Source organism: Dryobates pubescens, chromosome 10 (genome assembly GCF_014839835.1).
Source record: "Dryobates pubescens isolate bDryPub1 chromosome 10, bDryPub1.pri, whole genome shotgun sequence".
Classification (NCBI taxonomy): domain Eukaryota; kingdom Metazoa; phylum Chordata; class Aves; order Piciformes; family Picidae; genus Dryobates; species Dryobates pubescens.
In genome coordinates this window covers 6,939,833-6,957,458 of record NC_071621.1, presented here as the reverse complement: position 1 = coordinate 6,957,458, position 17,626 = coordinate 6,939,833, and the positions used below count along the sequence as shown (strand labels likewise).

The window sequence follows — 17,626 nt, the reverse complement described above, 5'->3', positions numbered from 1 at the left end:
GGACACAGTCTCAAGCTGTGCCAGGGGAGGTTTAGAGTCGAAGTGAGGAGAAAGTTCTTCACTGAGCGAGTCATTCGTCATTGGAATGTGCTGCCCAGGGAGGTGGTGGAGTCACCGTCCCTGGAGGTGTTCAAGGGGAGATTGGACGTGGCACTTGGTGCCATGGTCTAGTCATGAGGTCTGTTGGGACAGGTTGGACTTGATGATCCTTGGGGTCTCTTCCAACCTCAGTTAGTTATACTGTGATACTGTGTATGGATTTCTGTTGCCACTTGTTTAGCATATATAGATGACCACTATTTCGGTCTTTATTTGAAGTAGTTGTGCAGAATTTTCTTCTTCCCCATTTTCTGTAGGTGTTTCATGTTCAAAAATCAGCTTCAAGAAGCTCAGTACCCTTTTGTAGCAGAACTGGTGCAGCACCATGGGAGTATTTCTTAGAAATAGCCTTGATCACTTCTCAAACTTGTGAAAATCTCATTTCTTGTGAACGATGATGATAAGATTATTGAAATTAAAGAGCATCAGTCACCATTTTGTGATGTTATACCTATTTAAATTCGACCTTTTGGGTTGCATGGATGCCTTTGGGGTGTCTTGCCGTTGTAAAAAGCTGAGGTTTGGGGTTTGTTTGTTTTAAATTTCGTGAAGGTGAGTTGCATTTCTAAATCCTTGCCTTGTTGCTCATCCACCTTATTTCCTGGCCTCCACCCGTCTCTCAGCTAGTGATTGCCACCATGGCAACTCCTTCCTCTAGCTGAACAGATGGGACATTGAATCTCCTCTGAGAGCAGAGTGCCGCTCACACCCTGCTGGGAATCAGCTGGCAGGTTGCACTCCTTTCTGCAAAATTTAAAGCGAGCTCTGCCCAGCAGAGGCATGCTGGGTTTGCGGGTGCTCAGCTTCACAAATAATACTGTGCTCCAATAGTTGCTTGCAGAAATACAATGTAGTATCTGAACTGGGATTACTTCTGTGCCTGAAAGCTCTTCAGAGGAGCTTTGCCTTTGGTGTGAAGCTCTTGGCAGCAGCCAGCAGCCAGTGCTTTTTCTGGTAGAATGGTTGCTGTAAACTTCTTTTTTTTTCTCTTTAGGATGCGTCAGGATGAAACGCCACAGGCATCTAAGCACCAGTGACAGTTCAGACAATGAGAGTAAGTAACACTTACCAGTTTTCTTTTGGTCTATCACCCCCTTGTGGTTTCCTTCTGTGGCTTGAGGGCAAACTGTTTCACCTCTTATAATTAAAAAGAAATGTTTCTTGTTTGATTTCTTTCTTGCATTCTCTGGTCTTTGGTGTTCTGAATCCTGTTATGGGAGGAAAATGAAGCAAAGAACCCTGTGACCCTGTAAATGTGGAGGGAGTTTTGAGTCTGCTTATAATTTGAAAATAAACTTGTGTGTCTCTGCCTTTCAGAAATGGGGGTGGGGGGTGGGGGTGTGTGTATGTGAGAAATGTGTAATTGAAGAGAAATTTTACTGTTGGGGTCCTGTTTTGTAATTGTTATTTTAAAAATGAGTTCTGTTGTTTCTTGTTGTTCAGAGCCTCAACTTAAAATTGCAGAGCATGGCAAGCTTCTTGAGCCCCTATACATCAAGTTGAAGTAATAACCAATATATCGATTGTTAGATTGTCTTAGGTGGCCAGCAGGAGCCGGGAGGTGATTCTCCCCCTGTACGCTGCACTGGTTAGGCCACACCTTGAGTACTGTGTCCAGGTCTGGGCCTCTCAGTTTAGGAAGATATTGACTTGCTGGAATGTGTCCAGAGAAGGGCAACAAAGTTGGTGAGGGGTTTGGAACACAAGCCTTATGAGGAGAGGCTGAGGGAGCTGGGATTGCTTAGCCTGGAGGAGACTCAGGGGTGACCTTATTGCTCTCTACAACTACGTTAAGGGAGGTTGTAGACAGGTGGAGGTTGGTCTCTTCTCCCAGGCAACCAGCACCAGAACAAGAGGACACAGTCTCAAGCTGCACCATGGGAGGTTTAGGCCGGATGTTACGAAGAAGTTCTACACAGAGAGAGTGATTGGCCACTGGAATGGGCTGCCTGGGGAGGTGGTGGAGTCACCATCACTGGAGGTGTTCAGGAGGAGACTTGATAGGGTGCTTGGTTGCATGGTTTAGTTGATTAGGTGGTGTTGGATGATAGGTTGGACACAATGATCTTGAAGGTCTCTTCCAACCTAGTCTGTTCTATTCTAGTCTATTCTATTCTAGATCTAGTCTAGTCTGATCTAGTCTAGATCTATTCTATTCAATTCTAGATCTAGTCTAGTCTATTCTGTTCTAGGTCTAGTCTAGTCTATTCTATTCTAGGTCTAGTCTAGTCTATTCTAGATCTAGCCTAGTCTATTCTATTCTAGATCTATTCCACTTTGGTCAGTTAGACAATTTAGCAAAGTTGTATTTTAAATACTCTTTGGCACACATCTGCCTGAGGTTACATCTTCCCATTTTGTCTGAGAAACACAAAACCCTGTATGGCAAGGCCTGAACTTAAATAACCTTTTGCCCAGAAGCGTCTAGCTGTTAGACTGTGATGTTTTGCATCTCATCAGCAGCACCCTTTATTATCATTAGCTTTTTGTTTGATGGGCTGTTGTGGTGGTGTTTTGTTGTTTGTGTTTGGGTTTTTTGTTTATTTGTTTGGTTTAGGGTTTTGGGGGGGGGGGGGGGGAAGGGGGGAGTTTAACACTTGTCAAACTCTGTCCGTGATTTTGTGCTCCTTCTGCATTTTTATGGAAAGGAAAAGATGAAGAGTGGTCTGCCTGATTGTTTCTGTTTACACATGCTTCTGTTGGGCAGAACCGAATGTCCCCATCAACTCCATGTGCTGTGGTTTTACAAAGAATGGGTGAAGCAGGGAGAGCTTTAATCAAGCCTACAGACCACCTAGGAGTTTTTTGCCCACGTCTTGTCAGAAAGTTATGATCATTGAAGAGGTTGGAATGCCTTGTGTTTCAATGGAAAAGGAAGTTAATTAAGTGAGCTATAATGGTTCCTGTTTTGTTTTTGTTTTTTTTTATTTAACAGGTCCCTCCACTTCCTTTTCTTCTTGTTCTAAATACAGGAGCAAGTCAAAAACACCAGCAAATGAACAAAAGAAGCCTGCTGAGGTAAGAATCAGGGTTAAAGATTGATTGCTGGTAGCTTTTTGTTATGCAGTTTTCATATTTCTAAGTCTTGAAATTGTGATCTTTGAACTAGTGCCAGTGAGTCCTTTTGTCACCTGTCAAGGTCTCCATGAAACTCTTTTCTCCACTGTGTATTACAGGAGCTCCAGTGTTTGATGTCCCAAAATCATTTATGGCATTTGCACATGGTAACATGTAGTTCTTTTTTTACCCTGAAATTTAGTCTCATTTTGAAATGGAAAGTGCTGGAGTAGTTGTATGATATGAGAGCATATCACAGGAATGAGTGATTCACAGGCATGTGTACGGGAAGGATACTTTTTCTCTGCTTTAGGATAAAACAAGGGCGGACTTAAGTGGGTAGGATATGTATGAAAAGAGCTTATTTATCCTCTGCCACTTTCTTATTCTTGGCTTTTTGCTGTCAATAAATCTTTTTTACCCTGCCATTCCCAGCTGCTAGGACTTCTACTGGGAGGTCATTCTGCCCCTGTACACAGAACTGGTTAGGCCACACCTTTGAGTACTGTGTCTGGTACTGGGCCCCTCAGTTCAGGAAAGATGTTGACTTGCTGGAACGTGTCCAGAGAAGGGCAACAAAGCTGGGGAGGGGTTTGGAGCGTGAGCCCTATGAGGAGAGGCTGAGGGAGCTGGGATTGCTTATCCTGGAGAAGAGGAGGCTCAAGGGAGACCTTATTGCCATCTGCAACTACGTGAAGGGAGGTTGCAGCCAGGTGGGGGTTGGTCTCTTCTCCCAGGCAACCAGCACCAGAACAAGAGGACACAGTCTCAAGCTGCACCAGGGGAGGTTTAGGCTGGATGTTAGGAAGATGTTCTTCATAGAAAGAGTGATTGGCAATTGGAATGTGCTGTCCAGGGAGGTGGTGGAGTCACCATCACTGAAGGTGTTTAAGAAGAGACTTGATGGGGCATTTGATGCTTGCTTTCTTAAGGGCTGAAGTCAGATAATAACTGCAAATGGGAGAAATGTTTCTTCTGGCTAATTACCCTTACTATCACAGTCCCTCTGAAGGAGGCCTTCAGCATGCTACTATGTCTGTTGATGCCTGTTGTTACTGAAAAAAAGAGAAAACTTGTTTTGCTTCTTGAGAATGTGAAACTGAGACTTATGTTCCAGAAGTAATTTTGTATACTATACCAGCAATGTTTTAATTGCTTGAATGCTACTGTGAGAAATTGCATCAGCTATAGATTGTGCTCATACAGCAAAAGCTATTCAGCAAATGTATTTCATGCTTCTTTTCTAAATACTGCTAAGTAAGTAAGTTTGGCTTGATAAGAACAAGGTAAATGTTACAGAACATGTTCTTCCTGTGGAAGCTTAGTTTTCTTCAATTAACCTGTGATGAAAATTCACAGATTCATTTCTAAAACAGAATCTTGCATGAGTATTTCAGTAAAAGCAAAGTTGGGCAGAAATAGCTACATAGTGTTATATTTACAGCCACAAAGGTTAAGAACAGTCTACTATACATTTTACATTTAATATGTTGATCTGAGGATTATGGTTCTATAAGAATTTTCAACTTGAAATAGCTTGTGTCTACTGAAGTCCTGTAATTGTTGCTCATGTTTGCCAAGGATGTAGCTATTACCAGCCAAACTGAGCAAATGGGAACACACATGCTGCCAGACTTGTTGCTGTTTCAAGTACACCTCAGTGCTAGTTTCTTACCAGTCCCTACTTTCTCCCAGCCATACAATTTTCTTGTACTTCTTCCACTTAGGGATTGTCCTATTACTCTTTTCTTTGTCTTTGCTCTACACTATCTTTGTGTGCACATACATTATAAACAACAATTATGAAGATGAAGTCCATGTCTTGTAGTGCACAAGTGCTCTGCTTATGTAACTTCTAGGAAAAATGAGCTGTGTTTGCAGTTCCTCCTCTTGAGATGATCTTTGCTGCTTTATACCTGTTTCAAGACAAAATCTTGAACCCTTTAATGCTTGAAAATATGAAACTTTGAAGAACAAAATCTGGAATATACACTTGGAATTTAAGAAGCATATTTCATAACATTATCTTTCCAGTAATACTGGCATCTTATTGTCATATTAAGATACCCCTCCTAGAAAAACAAAACAAACCAAAAAAATCTCCCAAAACTTAGAATATCATAGTGTCAGTCAGGGTTGGAAGGGACCACAAGGATCATCTAGTTCCAACCCCCCTGCCATGGGCAGGGACACCTCACACTGGATCAGGCTGGCCAGAGCCTCATCCAGCCTGCTCTTAAACACCTCCAAGGACGGCGCCCCAACCACCTCCCTGGACAGCCCATTCCAGGGCTTCACCACTCTCATGGGGAAGAACTTTCTCCTTACCTCCAGCCTGAATCTCCCCACCTCCAGCTTCATTCCATTCCCCCTAGTCCTATCACTTATCACTACCTGATATCCTGAGAAATCCCTCCCCAGCCTTCTTGTAGGCCCCCTTCAGATACTGTCATCTTCTGGAGATGTGTTCTGAGTACAATAACTAAAAACTTCTGGGGGGAAAAAAAAATCCTCTGGGAAAGGGAATGGAAGGCGACAGTAATACTCTCTGTTGCGACAGTAATACTCTCTATTGCTTGTACATAAGACTCTTGGCTATCCTTCCAGTTTTTCCTTTCCTTCTGCTAGAAGCAAGCACTCCTTCCAAGCCCTTGAAAGCATATGCTGAAGAGTGTGTTACAGGAAATGCTGTTGTCAGCAGAGCATTGAAATTGATTATTTATGCACCAAGTGGTGACAAGGGTGTAAAGCAAAGACTGAGGAGAGACCCTACCCCAGGACCCCCAAAAATCATGTTGTAATTCCAGAAGTTTTTTATAGTAATAGTTGTCTAATACCCATTAGATGGAGATTTAAAGTCTCCAGGCTGTCAGCATCCCTTTAGCAAGGGCTCTTTAACAATTTGGCATTGCTCTCCTTTCATTCACCTCTGCTTGCCAGGCAGCAGACTGTCTTGAGTTAGTGATGCAGAAAATCTAAAAGGTCAAAGCTATAAATAGCTGTTTGGGAATATATTTGCTTGTGGTCTTCATACATTAATTTTTCTTTCATGCTAGTAAGCTGGGCTTTCTCAATTAAATTGTATGTGAATACACAGCCTTTTTCCATTTCCAACCCAAGTACCAGGGTTCTCTCTCCAAATAAAAGTTTGCTTTTGGCACTGTATCCAACAAGCAAGTTAGTGCATCTGTCAGTTGCTTCACAGAACTTGTCTGTGTGCACCATGGTCCTCTGTGACAAGTGGCTGCATTTGAGAACTGCTGTGTCTTGAATTGCCTCCCAGATGCTTAAGAGTTGAGTTGGGTGAGGGGATAGCTTCAGTGGAGTGAGGTCATCTGTTGCTACCGTGGGGCAAAGGGGTTGCAGTCTTAAAGTGCACGTCAAAGCCCATTCCCAGAACTTGACTTACCCCAGGGGTTTACATCAATGCAGAAGGGATGTGACTAGGTCAGACCTGGAGTCTACATACCCTGTTCTCCAAGTAGATAAAGAGAACAAGGGAAGCCTGTAATGATGCTTTTTCAGGCTACAGTATTTCTCTACATCATTTAAAAAGCAAGACTGACTCTCTGTAATCCAGAAGGGGAGCACCACTTATCCCAAACTACTGAAATGGTGACTTGAAAATTCTGCTCTGTGATCAGCTTTAGCATTTCTTTTGAATAAATAAACTTTGTTAAGGTTGCAGACACACCAGTAGTATAATCCATAACAGTTTTTCAGACCTGTATGATTATGTTGGCCACATGCCATTCATAGTGTTGCCCCTCATGGACTTAAAGGTAGACAGGAGGAGCTTGCAGGCCTAAGCAGAGGCTGTGTGGGAGTAGCAGGGTAGGAGGCAGTTGAATGTCTGGCTCAGCATGAAGCCTGTACTTTGCAGTTTCCTGTCTTGGTGGAAGCTGCAGCAGAAAATGATGGTATAGTAGTTGGAATCATTTTTGCAGGGAAAACCTTTTAGCTGGACTGTCCTGAGTGACTGTTTCTTTCTCCTTAGACTAGTGGGGTCATAGAAGAGCCTAAGACATCTTTACAACACTGAAGCATATATATGAAATTTTCCCCCCCCATTTTTTTTCTCCCTCATAAAGCAATTAAGTTAGCATTGTGGGGTTTTTAACCCCTTCTTGTATAACATGGGTAGTATCACTCTTTGCAAATAGGGTTTTGAATTTCACAGCTATAGAAGGTTTTAATCCTTCATTGCTGATAATGATGGCTGTGTTACCATGTGAAGTGCAGCTTATCTTCTGGAAGTAAATGATCTGTGTCATTACTTGGGCATGTAAAACTTTTTTTAGTGGCATTTAACTGCCGGATAAATTGTCTTGATCCTGAGGAACACCTTGTAGGACTAGATTTCTTGGCAAAAAATGGGGTTCTTTTTGCTCTTTTGAAGTGATGGGTGGTGTTCTGTGAATGCATGGGCAACACGGTTAAATCCTGTTGCTTTGCACGTGCCACTCACAGTAGCACAGGAGCGTGTTGCTTTGTTGTGCGTGCTTACCTCAGAAAAATCTGAATTAACTTGGGCATCTTTATAAGCTTCTTAAGACCTTGGGTGAATGTGCCTTATGCATTTCAATGAGCTGCTTTTTATCCTACTTGGGTTAGTCGATTAAAAACAGAAAGGCAATACTTCTATGGAAGTCAGAGATACGACCTCTCTGGTTATTGCTGTGGTCATTTTTGCTTTGAGATAACTGTCTTAGACTATTTGAACTGTGAAGTTAGAGGTGAGCTGAATTCCCCATCCCTGGAGATGTTCAGAAGACATATAGATGTGGTGCTGAGGGACATGGTGTAGCACCAGACTTGGTAGAATTAGATAATGATTGGACTTGATAATCTTAAAGGTCATTTTCAACTGAGACGTTTCTATGATTCTTGCATGTGAAAAGCTCACTCATGAACAGACTGAGCTATTTCATCTTTGGAAGTGAATGAGCAGATGTAACAGTAAAGTATGAATGGTCTGGAAACTGTCTTGGTGATGGAAAAAGTGGGGAAGTAAGGTGGGGGAATTGGTGGGCAGGATATGAATGAACCCAAAAGTTAGGAAATCTGTAGCAATTAAAAGGATATCCTTTCTGTGCATCATGTAATTAGACTGAAGCTCATCTGCTACAGGAAGTTGTTGAGACTGGGAATTAAATTAGATTAAAAAAGGAATTGGACAGATGCTAATGAGTACAGATTTTTCTAAATATCTGTATAAATTAATAGAATTTTAAAAATTTATTGTTAGGATTAATCCTAAAATCCAAAGCTTATGTCTGATTAGCAACCAGAAGGAGTCTTGACGTGTTCTTGCACATTCTTCTGGCTCGCAAGATACTGTCAGAGACATAACATTAGATAGGGCTGATTCGGTATCTGACTTCCTGGATTTTCTTCTACGTGCTTGTAAAGGAGGATGGGAAAATTTATGGCTACTTAAAAGGAAAGCACAGTAATTCATTTGCTTGAGTCCTGGATAATCCATAAAATAGTTTCAGGGAGTAGGGGTTCGAACACTGGGATTTACTGCAGTAAGCATACTCTGAAACATATACATAAAATACATAGAATAAACCAGGTTGGAAGAGACCTTCAAGATCATCACGTCCAACCCATCAACCAATCCAACACCACCTAAACAACTAACCCATGGCACCAAGCACTCCATCAAGTCTTCTCCTGAAAACCTCCAGTGATGGCGACTCCACCACCTCCCCAGGCAGCCCATTCCAATGGGCAATCACTCTTTCTGTATAGAACTTTTTCCTAACATCCAGCCTGAACCTCCCCTGGCGCAGCCTGAGACTGTGTCCTCTTGTTCTGGTACTGGCTGCCTGGGAGAAGAGACCAACATCCATCTGTCTACAACCTCCCTTCAGGTAGTTGTAGAGAGCAATAAGGTCACCCCTGAGTCTCCTCTTCTCCAGGCTAAGCAACCCCAGCTCCCTCAGCCTCTCCTCGTAGGGCTTGTGTTCCAAATCCCTCACCAACTTTGTTGCTCTTCTCTGGACTCGTTCCAGCAAGTCAACCTCCTTCCTAAACTGAGGGGCCCAGAACTGGACACAGTACTCGAGGTGTGGCCTAACCAGTGCAGTGTACTGGGGCAGAATGACCTCCCTGCTCCTGCTGGCCACACTGTTCCTGATGCAGGCCAGGATGCCATTGGCCCTCTTAGCTGCCTGGGCACACTGCACAAAGTTGAAATGATAATCAGATAATATGTGGCTATATTACAGTTGTAGTAGGTCATACTATAATTTAGTACAATGAACTGTTTGTTTTATTATTTACAGTCTGAATTTAGGTGTAAACTGCTGTTTTCTAACTGTGTATTTTTCTTGAGGGTGCTCTACTTGAGAGCTACAATAGCAGAATAAGCTTTAATGCTTATGAAAATAAAAATGTTACTAGATCCTTTCAGAGGTGAATTTAAAAAGACTATTTGCCTTCAAATGTGATGGAAAAACTCTTGTGTTACTTGTTTTACCAAAAGTGCCAACTGTAGTTTGAGTGTTTGTTAACCTGGAATTTCAAAGTTGGCTTCTGAGATAAAAAAAAATCTGCAGGAAATATTTGCTATTTAAGCTTTCTCTGCTTAGAGGGAATATTTGCCATCTTTCCATGCTGTTTGCCATGAAAGATTTCCGAAATAGTGGTACACTCCAGCCTTTTAAAAATAGTGGCTCTCCCTCTCTGGGTAGTGGCTCCCCTGGCTCCCTAAGCAATGGGCTGGAGCAGCACAGACTGAATGAAAATCAGTGCTGCTGACTTGCTCACTTGGGTGCTGGGCGAAAGGGAAGCCTTAGGACTGAAGGAATTAGATGAAGTCTGGCAGAATTCCCACCTTGATTGTAACAACAGAGCAGTTCACAGTATCACAGTATAACTAAGGTTGGAAGAGACCCCAAAGATCATCAAGTCCAACCTGTCCCAACAGACCTCATGACTAGACCAAGTGCCATGTCCAGTCTCCTCTTGAACACCTCCAGGGACGGTGACTCCACCACCTCCCTGGGCAGCCCATCCCAATGACGAATGACTCGCTCAGTGAAGAACTTTTTCCTCACTTTGAGTCTAAACCTCCCCTGGCACAGCTTGAGACTGTGTCCCCTTGTTCTGGTGCTGGTTGCCTGGGAGAAGAGACCAACCCCTTCCTGTCTACAACCACCTTTCAGGTAGTTGTAGAGGGCAATGAGGTCACCCCTGATCCTTCTCTTCTCCAGGCTAAACAATCCCAGCTCCCTCAGCCTCTCCTCATAGGGCTTGTGCTCAAGGCCTCTCCCCAGCCTTGTTGCCCTTCTCTGGACACGTTCAAGTGTTTCAATGTCCTTCTTAAACTGAGGGGCCCAGAACTGGACACTGGACACTTAAATCTTTGAGGTGTGGTTCCCAGTTGTGGCACAGGCACCTGTGGCAAGCAGTGTAGCTTTGCGGAGGGTTTCGGTGTAAGCGGGTGGCCAAAGTACCCAAAAGCTCAATGTTACAAGAAGATATAACGCTTTTAATTCCAGTCTTTACAAATAGCACAATCCATTTGCTGTCCTTCACACATGCATTTGGGCAAGACAAGGTGAATGAGCAATGGCATCAGTCAGTTTCAGTAGAAGCATGGAGAAGGGTATTGGAAAAGAGATTTGATTTTTAGTCTCTTTTTTCCTCTTGTCTTTTTTTTTTTTAAGTTTGGTTTGTTTAAATATGGTTTTAGCTTTGCAATGGTCACAAAGGTCAAAAAGTGCCTGACAGCCTGCACAGACATAGGAATTGTTCAGTGAGACTGGGGTTTGTTAGAAGGCTGTTGAATTGTCAGGATGTACTCTCTCTCTCTTTGATGCTAGTATTTTCTGTCATTCTCTGTAGCATTACTTCTATCTTCTCTGATATCTTCAGTACATAAAGCTACTTCACATGAAGTAGTGTTCTTTGTTTCACAGCCTTGATTTATTCACAAAGTAAGCATAGGAAGGTCCTGTGAGGAACATTATATATTGAAAATTATATATTTTCATAGTGCTTCCAGGATTTGAGGTTACAGTTGTAGACAGCTTTTGGTAAAGCCTTTATAAATGAATTCTAAGTAGTTGATTTGCCTTGGACATACTCTTCTAACATAATTTCCAAATAAGACTCAGAAGTCTGAAAAACAAATAAACCATATGAACCATATCTTTCCTTCACAGCCCCAGGATACCATTTTTGCTGGTTGTGTAAGTGCTGGGAGGGAGCAAAGTATCTTTATTTCTGGAGAATTTTTGTAGAACTCAGCTTTTAAAGGCTTTAGAGACAGCAGTGTCTTTTTTTGCAGTGGTGACTAAGAAGTTCTCATTGCCTCAGGAAATCCAGGTGGATTTTACTGCAGAGCAAAAAGCTTTATGTTGACCAAAGAACAAATTTTCCTGTTCTAGATTTAAGTCTTGACTCTAAAGCATGAAATAATTATTAGAGTTTCTCAACAAAATGCTCAATATGATGATGATGACATAAGCAAACATTTTTTTCATTGACATCATTCAAAGTGCTGCACTGCTTCAGCTGAAAATAAGAATTCTAGGCAGCAAAATGAAATGGCAAGTTCAGATCAAACAATCTTGCATGGTAAGCAGGTCTAAAACTCATCTTGTATTTCATGGTTTCAACTGCTTAAAATATTTTGTGAAAAATCCCACCATCACATGGTACATCCTACAAATGCTTACAACTGTGGGGAGTTTCCCATTTCTGTCTGCAGGGGCCTGGATCTGCTAGCTGCAGCTCTTGCAAGGCCCTGCTGTCGTGGTAAAGACATGCAGCCCTAGCTGAGTCTGCTCATGAGTAGTGTGTCCAGATGGGAATGCTTTATTAGCCTAGAGGTGGCATGCTCATTTTTTCAAGTGTTCTCAATATATATGATATTGCAGGTAATAATGAAGGGTTGTGGTTTATGTGTGGTAGTAAGTAGAACTGTTTCTGAGTGACTGAAAGATGACCGCTGCATTTCATAGGCTAACCGTGGAAGGGAAGGTACTGAGAAGAAACTGTGCTGTGGAGTGGACTGGCTGTTGCTTTGTGGATACAGTTAGTAAAGGAGCCACATTGGTTTTCAAATATGCATCCAAAAATAAACAACCACAAGGAAAAGCTGGCTATGAGAATCCTGAAGGTGTACGTCTGCTCTTTGTTGAGTTGGCTTAGTTCATAGCCTTGATGATGGCTCCTGAAGTAAAATTTGTCAGAAAACTCTTAAGTCCCTTGGGTGTTTTGGTTTACTTCCACTATAAAGGAAAGAAAGCTTTCTAGTACCTGAGAGGAGCCTAGAAGAAAGCCAGGAAGAGACTTTTTACAAGGGCTAGTAGTGACAGCATGAGAGGGCATGGATTGAAGCTTGAGGAGGAGCAGATTTAGGCTAGATACTAGAAAGAAATTCTTTGCAGTAAGGGTGGTGAGACACTGGAACAGGTTGCCTGGGCAGGTCATGGATGCTCCCTCCCTGGAGGTACTCAAGGCCTTGAATAACCTGTCTAGTGGAAGGTGTCTCTGCCTATGGCAGAGGGCTTGGAACCAGATGTTCTTTAAGTTCACTTCCAACCCAAACCATTCTATGAATCTGTGAAACGTAGAGTGTTCTCATATGGTGTCCACTGGAGTATTTTGCTGCTGGAAGACCCTGTTTGGCCTTAGGTGAAGAAAGGAAGAACGGGGAGAGCAAGACATTGTAACGATTCCAAACACCTGCAGGAAATCCTCAGTTGTGCTGTCACCACAAGTATGAACAGGCAGTGCTTAGGAAGACTTTGTGTGTTTTGGGGTTCCTCAAGGTTTCAACAGCTATGTTAATATTGGTTAAATCTTTGACTTTCAGTAGTAGACCTATCAGAAATGTTGAAATTCTGGAGCAGGTATCTTAGTGTTGTGGCACAGTGATGCTATGGTCAGTACTGTGCAACGCTCAGAAAAGTAACAAAAAGTCCATGCTGCAGGGGATTTGTGCTTTAAAAGTAGAGATGATACAGTTCACATGCATAATGGCTGATCAGAAGATCAATTTGCTGCTAAGCAATGTAGTTAGAATATTGATGCCTTCAGTAGCATTTTTCATCTAGCATTTACAAAATAGTGGGCTTGACGTGAAGCACTCTACTCTTATATTCTGTCGTTGGGTTAAAAGGTAGATTGTAATACACTTCAAATAAGGTTTGAGGGATATGTTTTCTGCTAATTAAAACAGTCATTGCACTTCTTGTTTATTGGATTATTTTTTCCTTCTGGAGTTCTTTGGACTTGTGCCATGTTAGTGTTTCTCACAATCCTGGTTGTAGACCCGTAACGCAGAAAGTGAAAATGCCTTTGAAGTGGCATAAATCATTTGACATTTTGGGTTTGGTGTGTACACATGCTGCTTGGATAAAATGGATGCTTGCAGTCTTAATGCTTTCACTCTCGTCATTCAGGTTTTAACACAGGCCTGTTAGGTACCAGAGGAGTTTTACACAGAAGACAGCAGAGAACAGTCTGGTCTGAACCAAAGCAGATAACATGTCAGTAGCAAATAAAACAGCTTTGAGTCTGTGATCCTGAGTTCTCTTGGTCAGTTCGCTCTCCCAGCAGCCCATGTGATATGTGGTTGTAGGCCATAATGAGGTAACACTGATGTTCCAGGTCACCAGTAGTCTGTTTCAATACCTCTTTTTAGCATAGAGCCTTTTAAAATTATGTTTACTCGATGATTTCCAAGAACAGCTGAGAATTTTTGCAGTAGGCATAACCGGTCTGGCGCTGTCAAATTGAAAAGGGTACATGAAGATACTTGGCTCTGAGATACTTTATTACTCTTCTGGCTATAAAACTGAATTAGTAAGAAGAGAGTTCAACATGCCACAGCTTATTGCAGGGATATTTTCTCTTCATATTACTGCTCTTTGAGGATTTGATTTCTCGTTATGATAATACAGCTAATTAGCTGTGGTGTCTCCCTAACACCAAGCCACAGTCACTGTTTTGCTTTTATGAATGTTAAACTGGTGCAGTGTAGCAGAGGAGGGAAAAAAGACTAAACCACAAAGGATGCATATGCCCTTTATTTAAATTGTATACACCTGTATTTGACAGACATTGACACGGAGCTTTGAGGTGACAGATAATCATGTTTACATGCTTGTAAAAACTTAATCCTCTTGAGCCAAGAGTTGAATGTTGTGGCTGAGGTTTGTCACTGATGTGTTTGCTTTGATTCACAGTGGAGCATTTCATTGTGCAGGTTTGCTGAAGGATGCTGAGGCTGGATTGTTGTTGCTGTGCCTGCATCGCTGGAGTTCAGGCACAGAGCAACACAGGTCTCATTTCAGCAAAGGCTGCAGTTCATCTTTCATCCCAGAGATCCCAGCCAGTAAAGCTTCAAGTGGTTTTAATAAATGAATAAGAACCTATAGATCAGTTTTGCCATGGCAACTGTTCATAGTCCGTGATGAATACGACAGTTTCAAGTAACTAAACTGAGTAAAAGAAAAGGATAGGCTGCCTTGTATCTAAGTTGGGGTAAAGCCTACAGACTGGCAAGTAAAACAAGCTGTTTGAGAGCAATATGGTGAGGAGGCTAAGTCAGATGCAGGTCTCCTTTTCTGTCTTCCTGGTTGCTTGTCACAGTCTTTTTCCTTCTGATCAGCTTTCGGGCACCATCATGATTTTGAGTTAGCATAAACTTTGTTATACAGCAGCTGATACTCTGAGAGTTAATAACCTCGGTATTTTCAAACTGACTTTTTGTGTGCTGGTACTCTTTAAAAAACCTTGTCAGAGTGTATGCATTTTTTCAGTGGAGATTAAGTAAAATATCTATTGCTTCCTTTAACAGAAGTCTCTTTCTCAAGCCACTCTTTTCCCTGGTGTTTCTTGCAGGTGTTCCGTAAGGATCTCATTAGTGCCATGAAACTACCAGATTCTCACCATGTCAACCCTGATGAGTATTATATCTTCGCTGACACGTGGAAACAAGAATGGGAGAAAGGGGTTCAAGTTCCAGCCAGTCCAGAAACTATTCCACAGCCTTCTCTCAGGTAATGGTGATCAAAACACAGATCATATGCATAAAATGTCAACTTTGAGAAGATGGTCTCTCAAAAATAGGTTGTCTAAATGCAGTCATCTTTTCTTCATTATTTTATTAAAGTCTCAAATGCAGCAGCCTTCAGGTATGTTCTTAAAGCAAGTAAGTACTAATTTGGTTCTGTGGCACTTTGGTTCTGTCTGTACACTGTTAAAGTATCTACATTGTGAGTATAAAAAAAGATACCTTCTTTCCTGAGTCACACAGTGCAATGGATTAAAATCTCTGTTCTCATTCGAGTGTAGTGGGTTTAATAAATTAAACCCGAATCTTATATGTCTTAATTGAAAGCCTTCTCTACTAAGCATGATGATATAGAGCAGTAGGCACACAGCAGTTACTGATGCCAGAAAGTTACTCACTTGTTCACATAATTTGATTTTGGTTACTGTTACCAGAGCTTTAACCCTTTTTGCTTCTCTCACCACAGATCACTACTTAATATTGTAGATGTTCAGTGATAACAATTTCAGGAGAGAGATACGTAACCTTTTGTTCTCTCACACTGTGCTTAGACTAGAGAAACTTAACAGTAGTCCTGCAACCCTTCCTTGTGGACGTGGAGTGTTTCTTCTTAGAAATATTATTGCCAGCATGGTCTTTGAGAACAGATAAATGAATTGTCCAGTGAAAGTGCTGATGCCAGCATAATTTAATTTCCACTGGGGCTGTTGTCAGTGCCAAGTTATTAAAAATAAATATATAGCATCTCACACCAGCAATATTACATTAGAGGGAAAATTGCTATAGATTTGGCTGGACCAGAGGAAAAAGAAGTTCGCAAGGCAAGAAGAGGAAAAAGAGCAAAGTGAACTGGGAGGAAAAATGGCAGAAGGAGGTTACTTGTGAGAACATTAACAACCCACATTGCTGACTAAGAATTGTGGGATGCTGCTTGACTGCTGCCTGCTCCGTCTTTACTTCTCTTGCGTTATTTCCCACATCAGCTCTTCTCTCCTTGTCTCGTAAAGGGTTAGCTTCAGAAATCACGCAGAGCTGCTCATGCATGGCTCCATTCCATTCAGTATCTCCCTGGCTTCCTTTCACATGCAGGGCCTCTTCCATTGAATTCAGAGAAAGACTGACTTTATCTAGCCAAGGTCAGTCTTTCCATTCCTGTAAGCTAGTTTACTAATCAAACACTGAGTTTTATCTCTACAAAATAATTGAAAGATTGAAAACAGCAATATTTTTCTTTCTTGCTTCCTGGATGATTTTTAGCTGTTTTTTTCCCCCTTGTTATACAATAAAAATAATGCATTTGTAATGTGGACTAAGTGCCATTTACAAAATAAGGGTAGACTGTTTATCCCAAATGAAGAGCAATGTTTGTCCACCACCACACACACACACTGCAGCGGAATAAATTAAAGCTGGTATTTTCAAGAAATCAGTTGGCAGGGCTTCCTCCTATCATTTAAGAAGAACATAAAAGATTGTAGGGAGGTTTGTGCATATTTCCTGTGGGTTTCAGAAATGCTTGCATCATTGCACTGGTAGCATTTGTTAAATTGAAAATCATATGCACAGGCTTACATTTCAGAAGGAATTCTGTATATGTCACAAAGCTGAGCACGTTTTGTGTGAAGAAATGGAACTCACAGAACACTTTCTCTCCTGCCTGGCTACACTTACCCACTGGTTTAGAATCTGTAAAACCACTATAGACTTCTTTGCTCTTCTAAAAAGTATTCCTTGTCTTTCAAGGATGGGTCATAAAAAGCTGTAACTACCATTTCTGTTTGTTTTTTTCACTTTCACTCTAGGGTTGTAGCAGAAAAGGTGAAAGAAGTACTGTATACACGACCCAGGAAATACATCCACTGCTCCAGCCAAGAGCCCACAGAACCAGGTTACATCAACATTTTAGAACTGGCAGAATCTATGTGTCGCTATGACTTGGATGACATGGACATCTTTTGGCTTCAGGAGCTAAATGAAGAGCTTACAGAAATGGGTAATTTCACAGCACATCCTCATTTTAAAAGCAGCAGTTAATTTTTGCTGTTTAAGCTGTAGTTTGCTGTGCAAGGTCTCTTAAAGATCGCTGAATGAGCATTGAATGGAAATGCTAAGCAAAACAGGAGGTAAAAACGATTAAAATAACGACTCGCTTGATCTGATAATGTTTTACATAACACTGTTTTGCCTAAAATCTCCTTCACATCCAAAATCATGTGCAACTTCTGCAAACTGAGGCAGGGGTGAAGCCCACACCAGGTGGAATTAATTTTAGGACTTCAAAGCTTAAAAAAAAATGAGGTAGGAAAAGCAGATGTTTCCAGTTCTTAAACCTGAACATATTATTAGTGCAGATTCAGAGTTCTGAGGAGCTTGCATGCTAGGTTCTTAACAGACTAATTAAGTTTCACACATTAGCCCATTTAAAATCAG

The 17,626-nt window shown here is 41.7% G+C and overlaps 1 protein-coding gene across 2 annotated transcripts in view; it reads left to right on the top strand.

Annotated features, from left to right (window-relative positions):
- Nucleotides 1-17,626, top strand: part of JADE3 (jade family PHD finger 3) — a 75,704-nt gene that overhangs the window by 37,904 nt on the left and 20,174 nt on the right. For both annotated transcript variants that reach the window (XM_054164717.1, XM_054164716.1), the window contains exons 2-5: nucleotides 1,094-1,153; nucleotides 3,035-3,117; nucleotides 15,025-15,182; nucleotides 16,999-17,189. In XM_054164717.1, coding sequence (XP_054020692.1) covers nucleotides 1,105-1,153; nucleotides 3,035-3,117; nucleotides 15,025-15,182; nucleotides 16,999-17,189 — 481 coding nt within the window. In that variant the 5' untranslated portion in view covers nucleotides 1,094-1,104. The remainder of the gene's footprint in view (nucleotides 1-1,093; nucleotides 1,154-3,034; nucleotides 3,118-15,024; nucleotides 15,183-16,998; nucleotides 17,190-17,626) is intronic.